At 51.4% G+C, this 24,510-nt stretch overlaps 1 protein-coding gene across 5 annotated transcripts in view; it reads left to right on the forward strand.

Annotated features, from left to right (window-relative positions):
• The window catches only part of SH3PXD2A (SH3 and PX domains 2A), a 227,841-nt gene that overhangs the window by 65,262 nt on the left and 138,069 nt on the right, over positions 1-24,510 (forward strand). For 3 of the 5 annotated variants that reach the window (XM_045191383.3, XM_071221156.1, XM_053922098.2), the window contains one exon: positions 13,780-13,855. In XM_045191383.3, the coding sequence (XP_045047318.2) occupies positions 13,780-13,855 (76 nt within the window). Of the gene's footprint in view, positions 1-13,114; positions 13,299-13,779; positions 13,856-24,510 lie in introns of those variants that run through there. The other 2 variants (XM_053922096.2, XM_053922097.2) reach the window with 2 other exon arrangements.

Below are 24,510 nucleotides of genomic sequence, written 5' to 3' on the forward strand. Positions count from 1 at the left end.
CTCCCATCTGGTGGCTCTCTCCCCTGTGGATCTCTGTATCCAAATTTCTGTGGGGACATCTTACAGGTTTTCTGGAGGAGGCACACATCCCCTCTGCTCATATTTCATTCAGTCACAGGACTGTACTTCTCAGCAAGGGAGGCTGGGAAATGTCGTCGAGTTGCATGTCCAGCTGTGTGTCAGACACTGCGGTTGACAGTGGGCATGTCAAGGCACAAATGTTGCTTATAAGAAGCTCACAGCCTTTTGAAAGGAGGCAGGTGTATAAACAAGTAATTACAATATAGTGGTACATGCACTTCTGTACATGCGACCAAATGGCAGAAGCAATCTGAAGGAGGGAGTAAGTGAGGGACAGACCTATACAAACAAAGGCCTCAGGGGTGGTGACAGCAAGAGAGCATATGGGGTGGAGCATTCCAACCAGGCGGAACAGAACGTGCAAAGGCACAGATCTGTGGAACAGCATGTTATGTCAGGGGCGGCGGGGGCCGCAGGCAGGCGGTGCGGTCTGTGGAGATGTGCAGCAGTGGCGGGATATACGCCTGGAGAGGGCGGTCAGGACGGAGGTCGTGAATCAGACCTGTGTCCCGTGGGAGGCAGAGGGCCAGCGAAGGGTGTGAAGCCAGAGATGCAACCATCAGTTGGGAGTAGACTGAAGCAGCATTAGAGATGATACATACTTAGTGCTCTCCTGACCGGAACCTTCAAAGAGGTTTCATGTATGTTTCAGTCTCTTAGGTTATGAAGCTTCCAATGAGGGAGAGAACTGGGCGGGGGGCGAGCAGGCAGGTGACCTACCCAAGTCACCTAGTGTAGCTGTCCTCCTGGCCAAAACTCCCTGGGCCTGCCTGGTTTTTGCCGGGTCCACCTGACAGCATGGGGCCTTACTCTCAGCCTCCAGGATCTTCGAGGAAGCATTCAGCACCCGTTCCTGAGTTTTCGGGTGGCCCGGCCACTGTGGGTGCTGAGCAACAGCTGCAGGCTCACTCCCAAGCAGAGGAGAGGTGAGCTCTTGGGAAGCGAGGGTTCCATACTGATGGGGCAAGGCCGCAGGGAAGAGCTGTGACCCCAGGTTTCTTCTTCAGCCTATTCTTTTGGGTGTTTTTTTTTTTCTGGGTTTTTTTTTTTTTTCACAAGACTTTGAGGGAGTGGAAGGAAGGATGACGGTAGGGCCTGGGAGCACACTGACCCACTTGGAATTCAGAAAAAGTGGGGAAAGGGGTTGCTTGGAAAAGGGGAAGGAGGAAGCAAGGAGGGCGGATCATCGATTACAAGTGTCCCACTTGGCTGCTGTCCAAGACAACGCAGTGTCAGGGGACCAGCCCTGCAGTCTCATGGCCTGGACAGCAGGCCAGGCCCGGCCCGGGTCCACGAGGGTCTGGCTTGGCCTGTCTCTGCCAGGAATGTGCTATCTTTTTCCCAAACTTTGGCCTGAATTTGATCCACTGGTTTCTAGGGCACTTTGGGGGCCACATTTCTGGGCCATTTTCGGGGATGATCAGGATGAGAGGAATTAAGAAACACTGGGACTGGGGGTGTGGCTTAGCGGGAATAAAAGGTGGAGGTGTGGTCTCCTTTGTTCCCTCTCCACCTTCTTCAGGCCTCGTACTCTGTGGCTGGTCCTTGGAGGTCCATGTGGAAGAGGAAATTGCCGGGAAATTTTTGGGCAGGGTTTTGGAAACCTTGGGGGTCTCTAGGGAGGCTAGGGGAGAGCTAGAAACCCCCCAGGAGGGAACAGGGTGACTTTAGCTAGGACCCTGCCGGAACACACACACACACACACACACACACACACACACACACACGGTCAGACCCATCTGAGGCTGGCCTCTTTCTCTGTGGGGAAGTGTCGCTGCCGACACCCTGGGCTGGTGCCAGCATCTTTCTGGCGATCTGTCCCACACACAGATGTCTCTTTCACCACCGTTCCATCTTATGTACTGGGAAGATTTATCGTCCTAGAATTCCACTTGCACAGGGGTTACTCCTGATCAGCATCCTCTAGGGGCTCCTGACGCTGGAGGAGGAAGCCCAAGCTCTTCCTCCAGTTACAGATGACCCCTCCAGCCCAGGCCCTCACACGGCCCAGCACTCACTCTCCTGCCCCAGCTCCCAGCTCCCACAGCCCCGCACCTTCCTGGGGACGAGAGGGAAGAAGGGTCAGGCAGCAGCCGGGGGCTGACACAGCAGGGAGTTGCAGGGGATTGGCGTGTAGCTCCAGTTGCACACCAGAAAACCACATCTCAGGCTCTGGGAGTCCAGGGGAAGCGCTGCATATTCTCCCTGAAGCCAGGCTCAAAGCTGACTGAATCCAGGATCTCTGACCCAGCCCCGCTGGTCACTAGCTTTCCCGGTGGTCGGCCGCTCTAGCATCATGCCTTCTCCTCCTGGCCAAGGGCACGTGGTGGAACAAAGAGCAAGATCCTTAAAATAGTGAAGGCTGTGCAGGTACAGGTGAGGGACCCTACCATCCTTTCAGCCTTGACTGTGAGGGCTGGGTGCCCTGGCCAACAGCCCTAAGCAGCTCTCCAAAAGCAGAAAAGGCTGCAGGAGAGCACCAGGGACAGGAAGATACTGCTGGAGTCTCTTCACCTTGACCTCGTTTATCAAGCACCATGCTCACCTGTGTTATCTCATTTAATCTGCACACCTCCATGGGGTGGCTTGTTTTTATTCACCCCACCTTACAGATGAGAAAACTGGGTCCCAGAGAGGATAAGTGGCTTGGCTAAGGTCATGTAGCTGGGAAGGAATAAGCTGCAATTCTGACTTCACAGTTCAAGCATTCCATCACTAACTGCAGTATTAAAATAGTGGTAAAACAGTGCTAAGAGAGGCATCTGCTTCTCATGGTTCCCCCAACTCCTGGCATGTGTTGAAATGCTTTACAGATACATTTTCCCTTTTTAACTTCTCACCAGCCCCCAGGAAGGAGAAAATAAGCCTGGCCCTATTTCACAGATAAATAGTCGAGGCTCAGAGAAGTTCAATAGGAATAATTGGATCTGGCATTTGGCAGCACCTTCTCATGTGTCTCCTCCTTGGATTTTTCCAACACCCATGGAGACAGGACGAGTGTTTCACAGATGAGGCCGTGCCTGCCCAGAGAGGCCAAGTCACTTGCCTCAGTTGCCCAGCGAGTCTTTGCAGGCCAGACTGGCACCTTCCTCTCTTGACCCCCATTGAATGTTGTTGCCCTGAAGGCTTGGGTCAGCATGGTTGGGGTGCATGGAATGAGACCACTGGTAGTCTCCAGGGGAGCCCCGGAGCTACTGGTTTGGGCACCTTTCAGCCTGCGGAAGTTCCCCGGGACGGCACTGTCCTGCACACCTTTGCCGCCTTTGCTCTGCATGCGTCTCACCGTGAGTGCTGGACTATCACCCCAGGCCCCAGAGTGTTAATGTGAAACACGGCCCAGCCAGCCCCCGAGCACTGATGGGCTGCCGGAACAGCCAGAGGCCTCCTCCCTGTGCCCGGCCCACGCACACCAGCTGGACAGCTCCCGTGGGGACCCTAGACACTCGGAGCCAGGCCAGGCCTGGCCAAGACACCTCGCAGACTCAACTTCCCCTCGTGGGCTCCCTGCTGCCTCTCTGATCTCAGGGCTATAGCTTCCCAGGCACTTTCCCTGGCATTAGGGATGCAGCCTGTTGCCATAACAAGAGTGATGATGAGGACAGTAATGACAATCATAGCCGACATTTATGGGGCGCTTAGTCTGTGCCAGGCTCTGTGCCAAGTGCTTCACACGCGTTGCCTCATTTATTCCCCTCACCCACCCTATCAGGCAGGATCTGTCATTGTCCTCATTTTACAGACGAGGAAACTGATTTGAATCCAGATCCGACTACCTGTGCACTATTTATTGTTATTATTTACATTTTCCAAAATACTGTGTCGGCACCACTGTGAGTTCAGGAGGAGACTTTTGGTAGGAGAATATGGGCAAGTCTTTTCTCTTTTAATAGTAGGTTTTGGAGTGTATTGGTGTTATTGGTTGGAGTCTCGTGTGTCCCCCAAATTCCAATGTGAAGTCCTAACTCCCAGGACCTCAGAATGGGACCTTATTTGGAAACAGGGTTCTTGCAGCTGTGATCAGTTAACATGAGGTCATACTGGGGTAGGGTGGGCCCCGTATCTAATGACTGATGTCCTTATTAGAAAGGAGGTAATTTGGATACAGACATGTATGTACACAGGGAGAACGCCACGTGAAGATGAAGACCGTGATAGAGATGGTACTTCTACAAGCCAAGGGACACCAGAGATTGCCAGCAAACCATCAGAAGTTAGGGGAGAGACATAGAACAGATCCTCCTGCACAGCCCTCAGAAGGAACCATCTCTGCCAACACCTTGATCTTGGCCTCCTAGCCTCTAGGACTGAGACAAAAAACTTCTGGTGCTTAAGCCACTCAGTTTGTGGTACTTTGTTCCAGCAGCCCTAGCAAGTCAATACAGTGGGAAAACACACACACACACACACACACACACATGTCCTCACTCAATGTTGCTGATAGCAAAGCGAATGACCGATCCGTCACCAGACCCAGCTGCTGAAGACAGCAGTTTAGTGAGTGTTAACTACTCGGGTAGGCATCTGGGCCATCTCTCTCGCCGTCCCACCCCCACCCCAGAGACCGACCACATGCAATACTGTTCTCCAGATGAGTTCTGGAAATGACTCTACTCTGTGTCCCATTTCTAGTGCTTTAGGATGCCCTCATTCCGCCTGTAGGTATCTGTTCTTAACCCGGCTCTGATGCCAACCATGTAGTCATCTGCAAATCACTGGAATAAAGTATCAAGAGCCTCCGCCCTGGATCCCATCACCCTCCCTGACACGTAGCGGCATTTCATGGAATTCAGGAACAAGTCCATTCACTCCAACCTGGCTGCTTCATCTAGCAGTCCTGAGCCTCCCACTGCCAAGCTGTGGTATTCGCCATTGCTCCCTCTGGAAAGCCATCTTCCCTTTTCCATGGCTATCCTTTATTCAAGGCCAAGCTCTTTTGTGTCCTCGTCTGAGAAGTGTGCCTTGCTCACTCTGGCCACACTGATCTTGTCCTTGCCTGAACTCTTGTGGCACGACATTTCATGCCTCTCCACAGGCTGACACTCATCACGCTGCTCGGGAAACCCCTGTGCCCCCGCTCTCCCAGCTTCCAGTCAGACCACGGACGGTGACTTACCCTCTTTGAATCACACCAGTGCACTGTGTGGGGCATCATGGGTGATGACTTAATTAGAAAGGGATTTGAAGTAGTAGGGCTTGCTTGTTTTCCAAAAAACGGTCAAGGAAGACCTCTTTTACTTGTTAAGGACTTCTGGAAGTTGGGTTGGCCTCTATCTCAAAGCTGGGGTGTGCTCTCCAGCACCCTGTGTCTTGGCTTCAGCACAGTGTGGGCCCATGCCCCAGCAACCCAGTGCATCCCGCACATGCATTTCCTGGCCAGGCAGACAAGTCCTCTCTGCCTCCTGTCTCTCTTCCTGGCTGCTCTCTGGGGGATACTTGGAGTATCAGCTCTGTTCCCCAGAGGCTGTGGTGGTTTTGCCAAGAAAGTCTCTCCCTCCTGTCCACCCATCCTCAGACTCCCCTCATTTTTGGAACTTTCTGAGTAACTGCCATGTTGCCTCATGCCTACGCTGCCCCTTTCTGTTTATGGAACACAGCGCAGCAGCATCTCGGGGTTCGCATATCCTCCCTGTGAGTCGCACCATCTTCCCCGATTGTGTGGACGAGGATAAGTGCCTTGCAAAGGGTCATTCAGTCAGCTGGAGCAGTTTGGAGCCCAGGCTTCAGAGTCGAATGCTCAGCATCATGCTCTTTCCATGGCCGCTGCTGGGGGGTGACGGGAATGTTAACGACTCCTCCTCGTCCTTGTCCGTGCTCTGCTGCGTCTCTGCACTCTGCAGCCTTAGGATCTTACTCTCTCTCTCATCCCATTCTTGCTTTATTATGGTAAAATATACGTAAGATAAAACTTAATGGTTTAATAATTGTGGTAAAATGTGCATAACATCAAATTTACCGTTTTAACCTTTGGTAAAAAGCGTACAGTTCGATGGCGTTAAGCACACTCACATTGGTGTGCAACCATCCTCACTGTCCTCTCCAGAACTTGTTCGTGTTATTTCCTCTTTTAAGTCTAGTGCCTTAACACCTTCTAGGGGTTAATTCCTTTGTAATAAGGGGCAAGTGTCCTTTAGGCCCAAAGGTACACACCTGCTGAGGGTTCTCTTTGATTTTGCACCTAATTTTATATTGGCTGTGAATACTGATGGCTTTATTTTTTCCTTTTCAGTCAGTCTGTCTGCCTCTCCTTTCTTTTTCTTGTGTTAATATCTCAGCAAGGATCATTAGTACCGTAATGGATGGAAGCAGTGATAGTGGGTAGCATCCTTGTTTTGTTTTCTCACTGTGGATTGTTTTGGGTAAATAAACATTTTCAGAATAAGAAAGTTTATTCCTATCCTTGTTTGTTAAATTTTTTAAAATCATAGATGGATATTGAGTTTTATCAAATACTTCATCTATAATGTGAGACTGATCATGTAATTTAAAAAAAAGATTTTATTTATTTATTTTTAGAGAGGGGAAGGGAGGGGGAAAGAGAGGGAGAGAAATGTCTATGTGTGGTTGCTTCTCACGCGCCCCCTACTGGGGACCTGGCTCACAACCCAGACATGTTCCCTGACTGGGAATCGAACCAGCGACCCTTTGGTTGGCAGGCCCATACTCAATCCACTGAGCTACACCAGCCAGGACTTGACCATGTAGTTTTTATCCTTTATTTGCTAGTGTGGTAAGTCATATCAATAGATCTTCTAATGATGTGCATTCTTACACTGAGAGTGAGCTTTAATAGAAATGTCACTCTAATGGTAGAATTTCTGACTTCTTTCTTTCACTGAATTTGTTCATTCAGACTCTGGTGGTCAAGGGGCCAGATTGCTTGAGTCTGAATTCCAATTCCACACCTTACTGGTTTGGCAAGCTATTTAGTCTCTCTGTGTTTGGATTTCTTTTTCTGGAAAATAGTGTAATAATAATACCTACCTCAAAGAGTTGATAAGAGAATTAAAAATGAGATCAGCACAGGACCTAACACAAAATTCTCAATAAATGTTATTTTTACCATCAAATGTGTACTGAGTACCTACTTTATACCAGAACCTGCGCTAGGTGCTTCTAGTTAGGGGAACCACGGGACCCCAGTAGTCACCTCTTATCCTAACGTAATCATTACCAGCACTCACTTTAACTCTCAAAAGCTTCCCAGTTTGGATAATAAATTACTTGTTCACCAACCGATAGATGAAAAGATCTTTGTGTCGTGGATGTGGAGGACTTGGCTGGGCTTAGTTCATAGCTGAGCTTTCCTAATGCGAAGCAAAGCTGTGGTTGAGGTCGAGGTAGGGGACCCTTAGGACCTCAGTGTCCCGGCCTTTCCGTCTTCTGGTTCATGTTTTGTCCAACAAGAAATCTTCTTGTTGTCATCATTATCTTTGGTCCTCTAAAGGTAAATATGTGTTTTTTTTCTATGGCTGCTTTTCAGGTTTTGAGTCATCTGCTTATCATGGGCCTCGGTATAGTTTTCTTTAGGTTTCTTGTCTTTGGAGTGGGTTGAGTTTCTTGAGTCTGCGAGTCTAAAGAAGAAATCACAAAGGAAATTTTAAAATATTTTGATCTGAATGAAAACACGCTGAAACACATGAAAATTTGTGCGTCACTGCTAAAGCAACTGTTAAGAGAGAACTTTATACCTTTATATGCCTCAATTTGAAAAGAAGGTTTAAAATCAACCATCTAAATTTCCACTTTAAGAGAAAATTTAAAACGAAGCCTAAAATAAGTAGAAGTACAGAAATCATAAATATGAGGACAGAAGTAATAAAATAAACAGCAGAAGACCATAAAGAAAACAAACAAAACCCAAAATAGGCTATTTGAAAAGATTAATGAAATTGATAAACTCCTACCAAGAACAATCAAAGAGGGAAAACACAAATTACCCACATCGAGAAAGAAAGAGAAGCTGTTACTTCAGGTTAAGCAAAAATAAGGGGATGTCAGTAACAATTTTCTGCCAATAAATTCACTAATGATGAAATGGACAAATTTCTTGAAAAACTCAGCTTGCCAAAGTTGACTTAAAAATAAATAGAAAAATATTAAATGCCTTTATATCTATTAAAGAAATTGACTTTATATAGTCAAATACCTTCCTGAAAAGAAAGCTCCAAACCCAGATAGTTCTACTAGTGAATTCTATCCAACATTCAAGGATGAAATATTACCCTTTTACACACAAACCCTTAGGAGGAAGGGATATTTTCCAGCTCCTATGAAACCAGCATAATCTTGGTATCAAAATCTAGTAAAGACATTATAAGAAAAGAAAATTCAAAATAACATCCATAATGGGCATAGATGCAAAATTCCTCACAAAAGTATTAGCAAATCAAGCCCAGCAGTGTATAGAAAGGATACTACATCCTAACCAAGTCATTTATAGTCAACTGATCCTCTACAAGGGCACCAATGCCTTTCAAGGGCAAAGGGGCTTCCCATGGGCAATAAAGGAACTTGCACAAAAAAGTCATAAAAGACTGAACCACTGAAATAGGGAATTCAAACCAGGAGAGCCCTTTGAATTCAAAGTAAGGTGGTATGACCTTAGACTGGGTGGTGAAAGAAGGCTATCCAGAGTAGATATCGCTTGATAAGGTCACCAAAGAAGGAAGGGAACTGGGAAGCACACTTCAGGCCACAAAGGGATGAGAACATTAAGAAAAGCCACACATATCACTGTTGTCCCTCTCTGTCTCTGTGGTTCTTCCTGATGTGTCCCCAGTATCCACCACAGGGACTCGTAAGCCCTCAGTCAGTAAAATGGACAAACCAAGGCAGAGGTTTCTCTGGATCTCTACGGTCCCTAGGGAGACTGGGTGGTCTTGCCTCTTTGTAAGGGGACTTTCTGGGTCAGTGTACCACCAGATTCTTGTAGTAAATGTTCCTTTTGTTCCTGAGCTGAAAAAAGTGGATTAAGGTTTGAGGATTGGAGCCCCAAAGCTGGAGCTGCTGGGACCTCCACCACCTCAGAAGGGCGAGGATTTGGCCTCTTGGGTTACACATGTGCCCCAGCTGGACGAGGGGCCCACACTTCTCTCTCCTCCGTGTTTGTTGCTGTTCAGCCCTGCCTCAGAAGAGCTGCTGAATCAGCTTTCTCTGGCTGCGGCTGGCTCTCGGAGCCAGGCTGTCCTGCATCTCTCACACTATCCACCCCTTAGATAAACAGCTGGGCATCCTCCACACACTGCGAGGTTCTGATGTGGTTGCAAAGGGCTCCATTAGCCAAACGCCTCTCTCTCTAAGAAGGACCCTGGCAACGGGCCCTGCTTTTCTTCTAGCCTGAGTCAGGCCTTTGCTGGAGTGACAGGAGAATCCACTTCCTGCCTGAAAAGGTGGCCGCAGCAGAAGTCTGTGCTGGGCGGAGCCTTCCTTCCTCCCCTGCCCACGCAACCAGGCTTCCTCCTCCCGGAAGGCCTGTGCAGGCCTCTTCAGGAGACGCCCCCTTAGCCTTTCACTGAGCACTTTATCTCTCGAACCCAGCCCTGCACGTTGAGCACCAACCAGGTTACAGGGCCACTTTGCAGCCTGCCTGCCCCCCTGGGTGGGGTGACATTGGGATTGTATATCAAACATGGCCCCAGATGTTTATTTTTTATTCCACCGCCCACCTCTCTGCCATAGACGCTGAACAGTGCAGTTTGCAAGCCCCCCACGCTGAGTAAACTCAGCTGGGCCGCCTTTATTTGGTTTGCTCTGGAGTCTGAACAAGGGGATTTGCTTTCTTTGAAAGATGACCTGTGGGCGAAGAGAATATGGCCGGCAGCTGGTTAGTGGTGAGCCTCGGGGATGACAGAGAGGACAGACGCCAAGGCTCTGCTGGCTCCGCAGTGGTGGCTAGGCTCTGCACCTGAGAGCTCGGGCTGGAGGGGAGCAGGCAGGCTGGGTGATCATGGCTCTGGACAGGACCTGTTGACAAAGTACCCTCAGCAGGTGGCTTGTCTCGGCCCCAGGAGGGCCCAGTTTAAGCCAGGGGTCGGGGAAGAGGAGACTCTGTTACAGAAGAAGGAGAAGCCAGCTGCACAGCAATTTCCAAGAGGCCTTTTGAGGGAAAACTCAAGTCTGCAGGGCTGGCAGATGACCCCGGCCTTCCAGGAGGCTCATGAACCCACTGAGGGAACTTGGACTGCTCTTTAGAGGGAAGGGCACAGGGACTGTGACTGTCACTCTGCCACGCTAGCTTTACCTCCTCCAGGAAGCCTTCCCTGACCTCCTCCTTCAGCTTGCATGTCCAAATCAATTCCCTGTCACTCCTGAACTTGCTTGTCTGTTTCTAGCACCAGGAGGAAAGTTCACGATCTTCCAGATGGGGCCCAGGAAACAGCATTTTTAACGAACACCCACACCACTCAGGTGACTCAGGGGTGGGCAGACTTCAAACTGCACTTTGAGGGATCGTCTTGCTGTAGAGCAGCCTGTCCAAGTAGAAATAGAATAACAGGAGCCAGTTAGGTTATTTCAAATTTTCTAGTAGCCACTTAAAAATGTAAAAGAAAACCGGTGAAACCATCTCTAAAGTATTTTTCATATAACCTGATATTTCCAAAAAATCATATATCATTTCGACATGCAATCAAGACACAAATTGTTAATGAGGTATTTCACATCCCGTTTGTTTTGTTCCACTGTCTTTGAAACCTGGTCCACAGACCGGCAGCTGTAGCACCACCTGTGAGCTTGGTAGAAATGCGGGATCCGAGCTCCTGCCGGAGCTCCTGAATCAGATCCCGCGTTTTAACATGTGGGCAGAGGCTTCCTGTGTGCGTTGAAGGCTGGGAATCGCTCTGCTCTAGATGTAGCCTGTGAGCAACTTCGTGTGAAGACTGTGGTCTCCCTTATTTGTGGCACCTGCAGAGGGCCTAGCACCTGCGAGGTGCACAGCATATGCTTTTGGAGGAAAGGAATGAATGCTTGAACGCTGCCTGCTCCCGCCCACTCTACATTTCCTATGCACTCTTAATGAGAATCTCAGAATCCTAGGTCTGAAAAAGAATTTAGGTGTCAGAGAACAAATGTGTGTCAGAGCTGACAGGAAATTTAAAGTTTCTGTAGGCTAATGCCCTCAAGCCCCGACTTGGGTAAGCCCCACAGTTTGTTAGTCACAGCTGGCCCCCTTCTTTCAGGAGAAAAGTGGTTTGAGAGGGCAGATCACACCAGGGCGCATTGCTGGGCCTGCCTTTCTCTGCAGCTGTCTCCATTCTCTTCCTGGGGAATTCGGCGGGGCCACGGCTCAGAGGCCCAGGGCTAGCGACACACAGCAGTTCTCCATCTGTTTCTCCGTCTTCTTCCAGAAAAGATTTAAGGCACCTATAAACATGCGTAGATTCCAACAAATTGGAACAAAAATAGAAAAAGTAGTGAAGAGGTGTGCATGGAGGGAGGCAGGGACTAGGATCTTCACTATAGTTTCACATATAGTAGTGAAAAGTTGGAAACAACCGCAACATCCGACAGTAGGAAAGTAGCTAAATAAGCCGCGGCCCATCCAAATATTTCTATGTCACGCTTAAGAGTGCTGATATGGCAGCGTTCACTGGCGCGGGAGTATGCTGCTTACATAGTGTAAGAGCGTCGCCGAGCTCAGTGTGTCTGCACGTGTGGAAGAACGTCTGGAAAGGGTGTGTATCCCGAAGTATTGATGTTGCTTGTGCAGGAGGAAGGGTTATGAGTGATGCTTACGCTCTTGTAGACTAGCCACTGCCTCTGTAGGTTCTAGTTTTCCCCCTCAGTGAACATGAATTTTTATGTGGTACAGAAATAAAATTTACAAAACAGAACGAGTGAGGAAAGTCGGAAAAAGAGAAAATCAGAGTCCTACTCTGTGTAGAATTTGTTGGAAACCATACTGATTTCTCGTAAAGTCCTAACCACAGGTTTGTAGCGTTACAGCACAGTGGCCCTGTTTACATGGGGCAGGCAATTATTAAGCGTTTGCGAGTGGACGTACGACGGTAGGGTTTGAAAATTCATGAGCCAGCTTTTCATAAGTTGCGGTCTACACTGAGGGAAGTGAAAATTCATAATGGTGCAGTCTCTGTTTTGTTTTGAATGGGATCCGACAGTGACCCGCCCTCCACGTGTGGGCCCTGAACAGCCTGTGCGTGTTGTGTAATAACTGTGCAAGAAAGGATTCTAACGTCACGTGTTAGAGCTGGGTGCATGGATGGATGGTCGGTGGGTAGGAATAGTGAGCGTGCATGCGAGTGTGTGCGCACATACATGCGTGCGCGCATCCCTCCACCTGCCCCCCGAGCTGGTGCAGGGCCACTTTCACCACCCCCAGTGCTGGCACTTTGATCTGAGCCGCCATCCAAAGGATCCCCACCGGTCTCCCTGCCTCCACTCTGCGGCCCATTCACTACCCTGTAGTTCCAGGCGTCCTCTCTGTGATCTGGCGGGTCCTGCCTCTTGGTCCTCGTTGCCTGTACTGCGGTCCCTCGCTCGCTCCGCTGCAGCCACGCCGGCCTGTTCAGGCTCTTCGCAAGTCCTGTTTCCCCAGCTGGAAACCCTGCACTTCCCTGTCCCCTTCCCACGCAGCTTGCCGCTGCCCTTCCTGTGGGTCTCCCCTGAACGGCCAGCTGACCGGCTTTCACCGCGTATAAAGTAACAACAGGTTCTATTTCAACACTTTACCCTAATTCATTTGTCTTCATGGCACTTACTCCCCCACCCCTCCCCAGAGTACCTACGTATCTGTTTATTGTCTCCCTCCACTAGAATGCAGATTCTCTCAGGGCAGAGGCTATTTTTTTCTTTACTGCCCCTTTCTTAGTGCCCAGTGCACCAGGTAGATGCTCAATAAATACATTTGAAGAACAACATGGACTTCAGCTGTCACGTGACTCATCTTCCTCATTTTATCAATGAGGCGCCCGAGGGTCAACTGAGAGAGCCCTGGGCTCTGCCCAAGGTCACACAGCTGGGTCCGCAGGGCTAGCCCTGCCCTCTGCACTCTGCTCCAGCTCTGCCTGTGCCTCAGGAGGGAGATGAACGACACGCCAGGGGCCACAGCCCTGGCCATCCTGTCTCCTGTGTGTTTTTCCAGTTTATACAGATTTTCAGCCCAGAATAGCAGAAGAAAAAAAAGTTGTTCCTCCAGAACTCTGGAAACTCTTCCAGTGGGTCCATCCCTGGAAAAACAGCCGCGATCCCAGGGTGGGAAGGTAGGAAATGAAGGAGGGGGTTCTTCCAGCCTTGGGGGCAAAGGGCTGGGTTTGGTTTTGCAATTAAAATAGCATTCGGGTCTGTTCCCACAGAATGGGTTCTGGAAGGTGGATTTATCTGATGTAGCAGGCAGGCTCTTCCTCCATCCTGGCCCAGGAGGGTTTGGAATCACAGGTGACTTACGGGCTTGTGTAGCATATGATGTGAAGAAACTGGGCCCAAAGAAGCTTCTGGAAAGACCACTTGCAGCCTGGTGTGAAAGCCTGCTCAGCGGCATCTCCAGACACCGTCCCCCCCAGGTCCCCCTCCTTCCTTGAGGTTGCTCAGGCGTCCCCTCTGATGCACAGAGAGCTCTGGCCTCCCTGCTTATGCCCCATGTGGTTTGGAAATCGTCTGTGAAATGAGGGCTCTGAGGCGTCACTCACCCATGTGAGGACCGGTCCAGGCTTCTGAATCCTGTCCCTCTGTCCGGTGTTTCAGATGCAGCTTTTGGATAAGTTTCCCATCGAAGGTGGACAGAAGGACCCCAAGCAGAGAATCATTCCCTTCCTCCCAGGTAAGCTTTGGATGACCCTGCTGGTGGGATGGGGGCAACCTGGGGAGGGGCATTTCTTAGGCCAAGAAAAGCCTGCTCCTAAGCCAGAAATTCTGGGCAGGGCAAGCCTAGCAATCTGCATATTGACAATCCCCAGGGGATTGGAAGTCCCTGATTGTGAAGGCCAATGTCCTCAAAGGGTCCTCTCCCACCACCCCAGGGCCGTCTGTGGCCCTGGGCCATGTAACTGCTGAGGAGTTTCTTAAGTTCTTGGACTTAGGGTCCTTTTTATAAAAGGTACAGAGACCAAGTTCTCCTCTGAAAGGATAAACACCTGCAGGCTGAACTCTCTCCAGCGGCTCCCACTGTACTCACAGAAAACTTGAATGCAGCACACTGCCCTGGCTGGTCTCCGCCAGTCCTCCCTGCACCGTTGCCCAGGCGAGGCCCCGTGCCCTCCCTGCCTGCCTTTGCGCTGTGTTGAGGGACTTTGGAACATCCAATGCTCAGGTTCATAATGACCTTAGATGTTGCTCCTGTTGAGTTCAGAAGCTCTGCCCACCAGGGGCTCAGAGCCCAGCTGGGATGCTGTGGACTCAAGTCTCCTGGAGCTGACAGGAAGGCAGTGGGTGCCCTGGTGCTGGGGTGGACCTGGCCTTGGGCACGAAGGCTGCCCGTTAGCTCAAGAAGGGGCCAGTGCTGCAGGGAAAGAGGACCTTGTTGTCATTCAGCCCCTGGGTGTTGATAAGGGGCTCACTGGTGCCAGGCCCAGGAATGAGTGCCTGGGGTGGGGGCTGGGGTGACCTCATGAGTCAGGGGAGATCCAGACTTGTTTCTGTTTTCCAAGGAATCCTCAGGCCAGGGGGAGAGACAAGACCTACTCCCTAGACAGAGAGCCGGTCAAGACAGGATGTGACCCTCTGCTCTGTGAAATCCCAGCTTTGGTGGGGAAGGAGCTCACGGGGAGCTGAGGAAGGCAGCCAAGGCCTCCCGAAAGAGGCGAGTCTGGAGCCGACCTGGAAGCCTGGGCGCAGGTGGAGGGCGGGGTGAAGCGCAAGGCTTCCATCCTGCTGCTGCCACGGCCATGTCTTGGTTATCAGGTTGCCAGGCTTCACCCCCTGAACCCGGTCTCTGGCGGGTTTCAAAGGTTCTCTGTGCCTCGTGTCCTCATCTGGAAAGTGGGGGTGACAATATCTACTGCATGGGGCTGCTGTAGGGATAAAGTGAACATTCGGGTGCTTGGACCTATGGCTGGCCTCTAGAGGGACCTCAATAAATGTTTGTTAACCTTTGTCACAAGCAGCTCCTGATGCTTGCCCAGCACGGGACACAGCACAGCCGCATATGTCACTCACCTAATGAGTTACATTAGACTGACTAGGAAACTGAGGCTGGAGAGGCTAACAGACTTGCACAAGCCGTACAGCCAGGAAGGGGAACCAACACCAGAACTCTTACCTCTGCCTTCTGAGCCAGGGCTCCTGGCACACCCGCTGCCCCAGGAGAGGGTAACCTGACAGCTGCCACGGGACCGGGGGCCTCCCTTGCGGGAACTCTTACAGGATTGTGGTGAGGACGAAGAGAATTCACGTAAAGCACTTTGCACGGTGCCTGGCCTGTAGCGAATGCTCAATAAATGACAGCTGTCCATCAACAGAGTCACCTGCCCCGTGCCACCCCCAGCTCCCAGGAAAAGGCAAGCATTGGACCCCTTCCAGCCCTCATGTACCTGTGATCCGTGCGTAGTGCGTGACACTGTCTAGAGCAGCGATCTTCAGCAGGCGTGCCACAAGAATCTTTCAAACATCCACACCTGACTGGTGACCCAGGGGCACTGACCTCTTTTCCCTGAGATTGTCAAATAAAAAACGACAGCAGCCAACACAACAATAGCTGCCTGGTACAAATGAATCACGATTGTATCTATTTTTTTTGTCAGATCAACAAAAGATACATTTTCTGTTGTGCCGCAGAATTGTAGGCACCAGTTTACGTGCTCCGTGAGATGCAGAAGGTTGAACATCGCTGGTCTAGAGGAATGAAGTTGGCTGGCCCCCAACTTCCATCTCATCAAAGGAAGTCTTGCTGCTTTCTCCCCTGCTGCCTTCAGTGGGGTTTGATCCCTGTTGCTCACTCACTCCCCATAACACTGCTGGCCATTTGGAGTCCCACCATGGGGCTCCCAGGCCCTATTGCTGGCTCCCTGCTTCCCCCTACTAGAAACTACCTTAACCCTTTCATACTCTACTTAGCTTGGACAGGGCGGGAAAAGATGGAGGAAAAACGACCTAACACAATGAGAACCATGCTAGGGAGAGCCAAGTGGGCATGAGGGGTCCCAGCCCACCCCTACAACCCCAAGTCAAACGGGTCCCCCAGGAGAGGGCATCAGAGAACGACAATGATGAATGTTGCCTGTCTTAGGTCAGCAACTCTAAAAGCAGAGCCTGAGACAAGGATTCTTATACAAATGACTTTTGAGAGTTGCTCTCAGTGGGGGGAGCAGGGCAGGGGAGGCTGCTGAGGGCAGATGGCACCACAGAGTTGTCCCATCTTAGGGGACAACTTCTATACCTGCCATGACAGTCACCCATTGTCTGTGGTCTGCCCCCCTTCCCCAGACAGTGTGGAGTGTGGCAAGGTAGCTCCTGAGGACCTGAGGGCTGAGGGGGAGCCTCTGGAGGAGGGGCAGCCGAGAGCCCTTAGCAGCCAATATGCACAGCAATGAGGGGTGGACCATGAGCTGGCAAGGGGCTGAGAGCAGCATCCCTACAGACCTTCTCTATGACCTAACACCAGCTCTAGTCTCTGCTTCTACCTCCCTGCCTTTGGGTGGGGGGGTGCCTTCACCTGCCGATTCTCCCAGGCTCGGTCTCTGCCACAGTGACTCAGCAGAACCTCAGAGAGTTCAGACACACTGAGCTAATGCATCCCTCTACACTCTTACAGCCCCGGGAAGGGTTCTCAGGGACAGCTCTGCCAGCTCTTTGCCTTGTCTGGAATTTCAGAGCAAGAAAAACCCAAGGGGAGGAAGCAGAGAGAACCCATTCGTTACCTCTGCAAGAGTCTCAGTCTTGGCTTCAGAGATGCTGGGACATGGTGTGCATTTCTGCTGCCCCGGTCTGGGGTCTGGTCTGTGGGATCTGTCTGGAGCATTAGGCCAGCTGCTTTGCTTTGGCCTCTGTGGCTGCAGGCTCGTGGTTGGGGACTCTAGAAGTTTCACTGGCTGGTGGAAGTGACAGAGAAAGCAGAGAAACTGAGAGAAGGAAGGGAATCCAGGGTCACAAGAGCCCGTCAAATCCTGGCACAAAATTCTGTACATGAGTCGTAAATCTTAGGATCTAGAACACAGACTTTGTCTGGGTGGTATATGGCCTGAGTTCAGGTGTCAGCCTGTGGGCTGGGGGGGGCTCTTGTGGCCAAAGGCAGAGGCTCCGTCCCAGGAGATGCTCACCCCAGGCACACCCGTTGGCTCTTAGGGGACAGATGTATGTTCTGCAGTACTGCTGGAGTCGGGGTTAGGGTGTGGGTGGCTGTGAGCAGGGCAAACAGGGTGGCAGCGGGGGGGGGGGTACATTCCATCAAATCTATAAAGGTTTATCAGGGATCTGCCCTTAGTGAGGGTCCCCCCAGTTGTTGTCACTAGGGCTGGAACCTGCTTTCTGGGCCCTGGGGGTGAAGATCCCCTGTGTCCAGGCCATCAGCATTCGTGAGGTGCTGCAGAGCCCACAGGAGGGGTGAGAAGTTATGGGCCCCATAGGGCACAGGCAGTTCTCCAGCAAGGCATCCCAGGAAGGAACCCAAGCAGTTTCTTGGATGGGACTTTCTGTTGTGGAGCTGAGCATATAAGAGGTGCTTCGTTAAGACTAGTTGATTGATCACGAATTGAGCATTCTCCCTTATATACAGATACATGTTTATTGAGCTCCTACTATGTGCCAGGCCTTGTTTTAGGCACTCTGCGAATCTTCTGTCCAGATCTCGTTGCAGGGTAGTTGACATTGTCCCTGTTTTAGAGAGAAATCAGATCATTTTCCACCCTCCCACTGAGCTATGCAGCGGCAGAGCTGGGCTCCTTCCTCCTGAGCTCTGTGCCTTTCCTTGGGCAGGGAGGAACTGCCATGGCCAGTCCCAGCTAGATTGTCTCTCCTGCCTCCACATATCCCAGGCTAGGGACCTGGGACTTTGTGCCTCCAGCTGCCATTGCCGCCTTGTGCTGCAGGAGTGCACCATGTGGGGCAGGGAGGTGACCTGAATCTCATGGGGACTGGGTGAGCTGAGAGGGCTCCCTCATTCCACTGAGTCGCTGAGGTCACCTACGCCCCGTAATTGATTTTTTTTTCTTTTTTGAAGTGAAATCGTTTAGTTAATTATTGTTTTAGTATGATTGCCAACAGGAGAGCCCCAAGGCTTCCAAAGCACTGTCTTCATTTAATTATGAATCTAACACGATTGGCTGTTTGGTTTCCTAAGTCACAGCATTTTGGAAAAACTTTTCGTTTGGAAATAAGTAGACTCACAGATGTAGCAGAAATCCTAGGCACTTCACATGCCTTTACATGCAGGGTAGGTAGCACCGTTGCCCGTTTAGGCAGCAGCCAGATCACTTCCACCCTGCAGAGCCATCGGGTGGGTAACCCATTGCCCAGCGAGCACCAGTGGCAATATCTTGTGTAACCACAGCACATCCTCAAACCCAAGAAGCTCGTGTGTGCGCACTCAGTTCACTAGAGTACAGACCCCAGTGATCAATTTTTACTCTAAGGAAGTGGAGTGTGCTGTGAAGCAGGCGTGCCAGCTGGTCTTAGGAAGGGGCCGGGGTTTGACGTTGCCCCCCCCACAAGAACAGCTGGAGTGCACTTCGTTTTGCATTAAGGCATAGTCCTGAAAACGGCTGCAAAATACAGCTCTTTAGGACAAATCACATCATCATTTAGGTGTTCTAAATGCCATTCTGTTGAAAAGAGGCATGTGATAAATCATTTTGCCAGGCTGAGCACTCTTTTTTTAAAAAAAGTAATTCTTATTTCCTTTTTACATATATTTTTTATAATTTGGGACCTTTTCTGAGTTTGCTGGAAAAGGGCAAACCCGGAACTTAGAGATCGGGCATCAACCCCAGCAGGAGCAGGACTACTCCACTCAAGAATTGTAAGGGAGCTGAGATTTTACCGTTTGCAAGCCAATTAGGTTACTATTCCCTGGTTTCACAAATGCCAGCAGGAAACAGGAGACTCCTGGGTCAGAGACAAAAGACTGTCAGAGCACAGCAGACAGCGTGAGGATCAACACATTTGCATCAATTCCATTGCCTCCAAGCCCCATTGCCTCCAGTTCTCAATGCCTCCACGTCCAAGGGGCCCAAATGATCGCCTATACAAACAGTGAGTCACCTTACAGGAGAAGTACCCAGGTCTAAGGGAGCTTACATGTCTTGTGACAGAGAGTAAGCAAACCCACCCCTTTTGCTTTGCAGAGAGGCACTCTCTCAGTCTCTCAAAGCTAAATGCAAGCTTGCCATGTGCTCCAGCACGAGACACTGCCTCTGTCGAAGGCTGTTTGCTACACAGACACCTTTGAAAAGGTAATCCCGTGGGTGCCTTGTTGACAAGACATGCAGAAGTGAAGGGAGCCAGGGAGAATTTTCTCACAGCAAGCGTTATCTTGTGCTCTCTGGGGTCTCCTGCTTTGTGGCTAGAAATGAAGTTCTTTGCGACACCGGGCCAGGCATGGTGGGTCAGCAGCCTTTCAGAGCAGCCTATTGTTTACATAGAACTCTCTGCCTTGTTTTAAAAGACTGTTGTGGAAAATCCATCTCCTGTTGCCCATCCTGGGATTGGAGTAGATTTCCTGTGTATCCTGAGTTTGCCAGCCCAAGGAGGCTCCTTGGGAGGAAATGGTCATTACAGAGTGAACTAGAGTGTGTAGCTGCTGATGTAAAAAGCAAACAACTGTGACCGGGGACTAAGGGACTTCAGAAGCCAGGCAGGGGAGCAGAAAGAGGTGAACTCACTGTCAAGCCTGTGCGAGATTTCCTCCCCCTCACAAGCCATCTGTGCTGGCTGGTACTGGCCCCCTGAGCTTCTAGAAAGCCCCTTCACTCGAATAGCTGAGTCAGTCCCACCGTAGGTATATGTATTCCTGGGTGGATGAGTCACGGAGAAACTAGATAGCTTAGGAGGAAAAGTGAGCCTATAATCGTAATCAAAGTAGGAGCTGTCAGCCTGCAGGCAGCCTCGTGACCTTACGAACTTAGAGGCAAGTATTTTTAGACAGCAGGCGTGCTTGGTTCTTTTGTACTGGCTCACCAGTTTACATACCGGCCCCTTCACGAAGAGGCAGTTTGGAGCCACAGTGCAGGAGGGCGCTGGGAGAATTGCAAACAGGGTCTCCAGGGCCTTCCTCTCCCTGCCCCCAGAGCCCTGTGCAGCAGATCCGGTGTTTGTTCCAGAGCAGAAGGAAACAGGGGGAAGGGATGTCTTTAGCTAGAGCTGGTCCATGGCGTGGGGGAGAGCCGGCCCTCTCCCTGGGCTGTAGGCGTTTCCACCCCACGCCCCCTGAGAATGCCCTCCCTGAAGGGCCTTGGAAAGGCGGAGGGAGGCAGCAGGCAGATACAGCGGCCCCCTAGGGAGAGGGCAGGAGAGGTCTCTGAGCCCCACTGATGACCTTGGATGGCAGGAAAAGACAAACCTACGGGATGGAGAAGGAAAAGTAGGGTCTGCTGGTAATGCCAGGGTTTTAAAAAGACTGCCAAGATTACAGGCCTGAGAGGTACAGGGTGCTGTGTTAAAAGCGGCTTCCTCTAACCTCCTCTGGAAGTGCTGGTCTTCTCGTGCTGTAATTGCTGCCTCCACCCCTGAAATCATTCTCCTGCTCTGTAATCTGGGGCAGGCAGCTCTCAGGACCTGCTGTCAGGTCCGTTTCTGCCGAAGGTGCTCATTGAGTGCCCGCTCCGCGCTGGGCGCAGCTGGAGGCACGGATGATGTGGCTGAGAACAAGGCAGACTGGGGTGCTGTTCTCAGAGAGTTCACCATCCGGGGGGAGTCAGAGAGCAAACAGATCGCATCCGATAGTGCTAAGGTCCAGAATGAAAAATAACCAGGGCCGGTGGCAGGTAACAACTGGGCTCGGGGCCTCCGGGACCCGGCGGTCAAAGAAGGCCTTTTTGCAGAGGTGGCACCTGAACTGAGCCAGGCACGGGCAGGTCAGGGCCCCAAGTGTCAGGCTGCGGACAGCAAGGGTAGTGACCTGCGTGTGACCGAGGGTGTGCGTTTGAAGAACAGCAATAAGCAGTGAAGTGGGGGGAGGGGCGGAGGGGGCTGCCGCCCAGGAACAAAAGGGTTCCGCACGTTCGCCTAAGCTGTGTGACTCTGGCCCCGTCACACGGCCTCCAGGGTCGGTTTTGTCACGTGTCAAATGGGTTAATCTTGGTTTAGGACGCAATTCTGAGCAGTTAAAACACAGACAGCGCTGTGTGAGCCGCGCAGTGAGAGGCGTGCTGCCGGCCTGCCTGTCCTTCACGGCGGCTCTGCGGCAGGACACCAGTGTGGCTTCTCCTGTGCCCGCCTGCCCTCTCTGTGCCGATTCAGCTTTTCACACTGTGTTTCAGCCCCAGTTGCACTTCTTGCTTCTCCTTCCTTGCCTGTGGCCACTTGCAAAGCAGCAAAGAGCTTGTTTCTGCAGGGTTGATGACTCAGACGGCTGATCTAGGCAGAATGGAGGAGAGGGACTGCGCAGCCCAGCACCCGCTGTCGCTGTGATAGCACCCAGGGCCCTGAGCTTCTCAGCTCTCAGCTCCAGAACTGCCAGGCCTCGCTGGGAATAATGAGCTTTGCAGGAGGCACCCACGCAAGGACCCGTTTACTTTTGAAAGTAAATGGGGATTGGAGCCTCTAGCCTTTCCCCTGTGTCATTCCACGTTTCAACACCGGGGAAAGAGGCAGGTCACTTCATTACAGCTTACTCTGTGCCTTCCTCTATCCAGGGATAATGCTGGAAGGGAATCAACCTCCTAAACACTCACCCCAAATCTTCAGCCCGGAATGGAATGTGTCCTGGAATGTCTTCCCCACGAAGCCTCTGATCTAAGCAGAAATGTGTCTCTTGTCACAGTCTCAGTGAGCCCATGTCATTTAACTTGTAGGAAAATGTGCCCTGGACTGGGTTCCAGTGTCCTGGATTCTGGTGCAACTCTTGCTAATCACTGTGGCACAAAATTGAATAAGTTAAATCAGAGCAACCAGGGATCGATCCCTTGCATCTTGGCAGAGTCACCAGATTTCAGTGACCCCAGGTCTCTGTGACATTACTCATTTCTCCCTCAACCCTTTCACCCCCTGGAAATAAATCGTTTCTTTACATGATGCTCAAACATCCTTTTACGGGGAGTCAAATCCTCTCACTTCATGCTTAGAGAGGACACACTGCCATGCTGTAGGAGTGGTGCCGTTGGCAAATTCATGCTCAAGTGTAGGCGACCGATAGGTCAGTTACCTGAGCCCAGGTGTGACAGAGGTGGAGCAAGAGGGCAGCCACAGGTGGGGCGGTTAGGAGTGCTGGACCTCTGCACCACGGGCAGCCTGGTTGCTGAGGCTGCGTGAGCTTTCAGTGTGGCTGCCACACAGGGCCAGGCTGTGTAGTTGCCATGACCACTCTTTGGGGTAAGGATTTGTCCTGTGTGCACTGAGGTTTCTGAAAGGTTCCGGGCTGAGGGGCCACATGACCGGGTTTCTGTTTCGGAAGGGCAGGGGAGGGAGCTTGGAGCTGGAAGACCAGCTGGAGGTGACTGAGGTCCAGCAACAGGTGCGAGTGGCTTGGTTGAAGCTGGGCACCCCAAAGGAGTGGAGAGAAGTAGGTTTGAGATGACTTTAGAGGACCAGCCAAGAGGCCTTGCTGATGGGTTAGAGCTGGGGATGAGGGAGAGGTCAAGAACGCGGATGCCCAGGTTCTGTGGGGGGTGGTCCTGGCCAAGATGGTGGCACCAGCGTTTCCCAGCACTTCTCCCCCTACCTCCACCTTGGACATCAGCCTGGGGCTGAAAGAAAATAACTTCCGCCCTCCTCACTGAGATAGCTGAGGACTCTGGCTCATATGAAAGATGCTTTGTGGTGGGGAGTTGCTGCCATCAGTGTCCTCTCCAGGAGCCTCCAGGCCCTGGACACTCTGGTTTCTGGATCCAGGTTTCCGTGGGGGGCAGGAGGGGTGGCAGTGGGTGGTGTGAGGGAGGGAGAACACTCGGGTCCATTGAGAGGGAGCTCAGCCCCCCTCCTTCTGGGGAGGTGAGGAGCACTGGTTGTAGGTCTCCACAGTGTCCTAGCCTAACTCCTCCATTGCTTGTCAGGCTCCTCCCAACTGGACCTCGGCCTGAGGGCAGAGCCCCAAGCCAGAGCCCTTCCCTGGCAGGAATGGAGCTGACCCTTGGAGACCCCCCAGGTCCATGTGAACTGATGCACCATTCATCCCGAGTGGTGCCATTCCCCTGAGCCTTGAAAACACCTCCTCCCCCTTCACCTCCACAGTTCTTCCAAGGACTGATGTCCACTGAGGAGGCCCCAGATGCCAGGTTGCCTGGCCTCCAGACCACAGTGGGCCTGAGGGACTGGCACAGCCTGAACATGGCATCTGTTTACCTGAATGCCCCTTCAGAAGGCAGGGGAGGAAGCGAGTGGGGTGGGGGTTGGCTGGCAGCTCCAGCCCCTCTCTGCCCTTCATGGCAGGGCATGGAGGAAAAGGGCTACACTTCTGGTTCCCCCCAGGACAGAGCACAAAGGGCCAGCCAGATTTCGGCTTAGTGAGAACAAATTGGGGCAGATTTCAGGGAGAATTTCCGAAGTTGCATTGCCATAGAAAGCCGTGTGACGACTCAGCTCAACCAGCCTCAGAACGTGGCGGTTCCAGTAGATCCGAACCTGGCTTTGGGCTCAAACAGATCTGGGTTCACACTGGGTCTTTCTCGCTGGTGCTCGTTGTGTGACTGGAACCCCAGCGTCTTTTCTGTGCTGGAGGCATTGCATTTCAGCACCAGCGGCCTTAGAGCCGGGCAGCCCAGTCAGACCCTGACTCAGCCTCTCCGTAGCTGTGTGACCTCAGGCCAGCCTTCCTCAGCATCTCTGCATCTTCTTCATAATTCCCAGCTGTGAAATACCCCAGTGCTGCCGAGAGCCCCAGATGAATGTTATCTGTGAAGCACACAGTAAGCACACGATGATTTGGTGATTACTGGTATCGAATGAGCTCAAAAGGCCTGGAGGCTTCGGCTGGAAATTAATCATAAAGAGTTATTCGAGGGTCTTAGAGTTTGCATACTGGGAAAAAAACTAGGCAAAAACCCAGAAGTGTTCTGAAAAAAGAAAAGTTATGAGCTCTTATTGTAAAAAGTACATTCTCGAGAACACTCAGTCCTGCATTCTTAGCCCTAGGGCTGGTCCAGGACAGTTACCAGTCAGATGTCAGGGGTCTGGGTGATGGATGCCAGGGGGTCGAGGATTGGTGTCGGGAGGACTGGCTACGTCTGGTGGTCTGGAAAATGGATTCAGGTGGTCTGAACATGTGAGTCCTTCAGGGAGGTACTGGAGGGTTATCTGGAGGTCTGGGGTATGTCCAGATGTGTATGCAGACATTGACACAGGATGGAAAGTTCAAGCAGTTTAAGTTCCCAGGCTAGTGAGAACAAGAAT

The sequence above is a fragment of the Desmodus rotundus genome, chromosome 4 (genome assembly GCF_022682495.2).
Source record: "Desmodus rotundus isolate HL8 chromosome 4, HLdesRot8A.1, whole genome shotgun sequence".
NCBI lineage: Eukaryota > Metazoa > Chordata > Mammalia > Chiroptera > Phyllostomidae > Desmodus > Desmodus rotundus.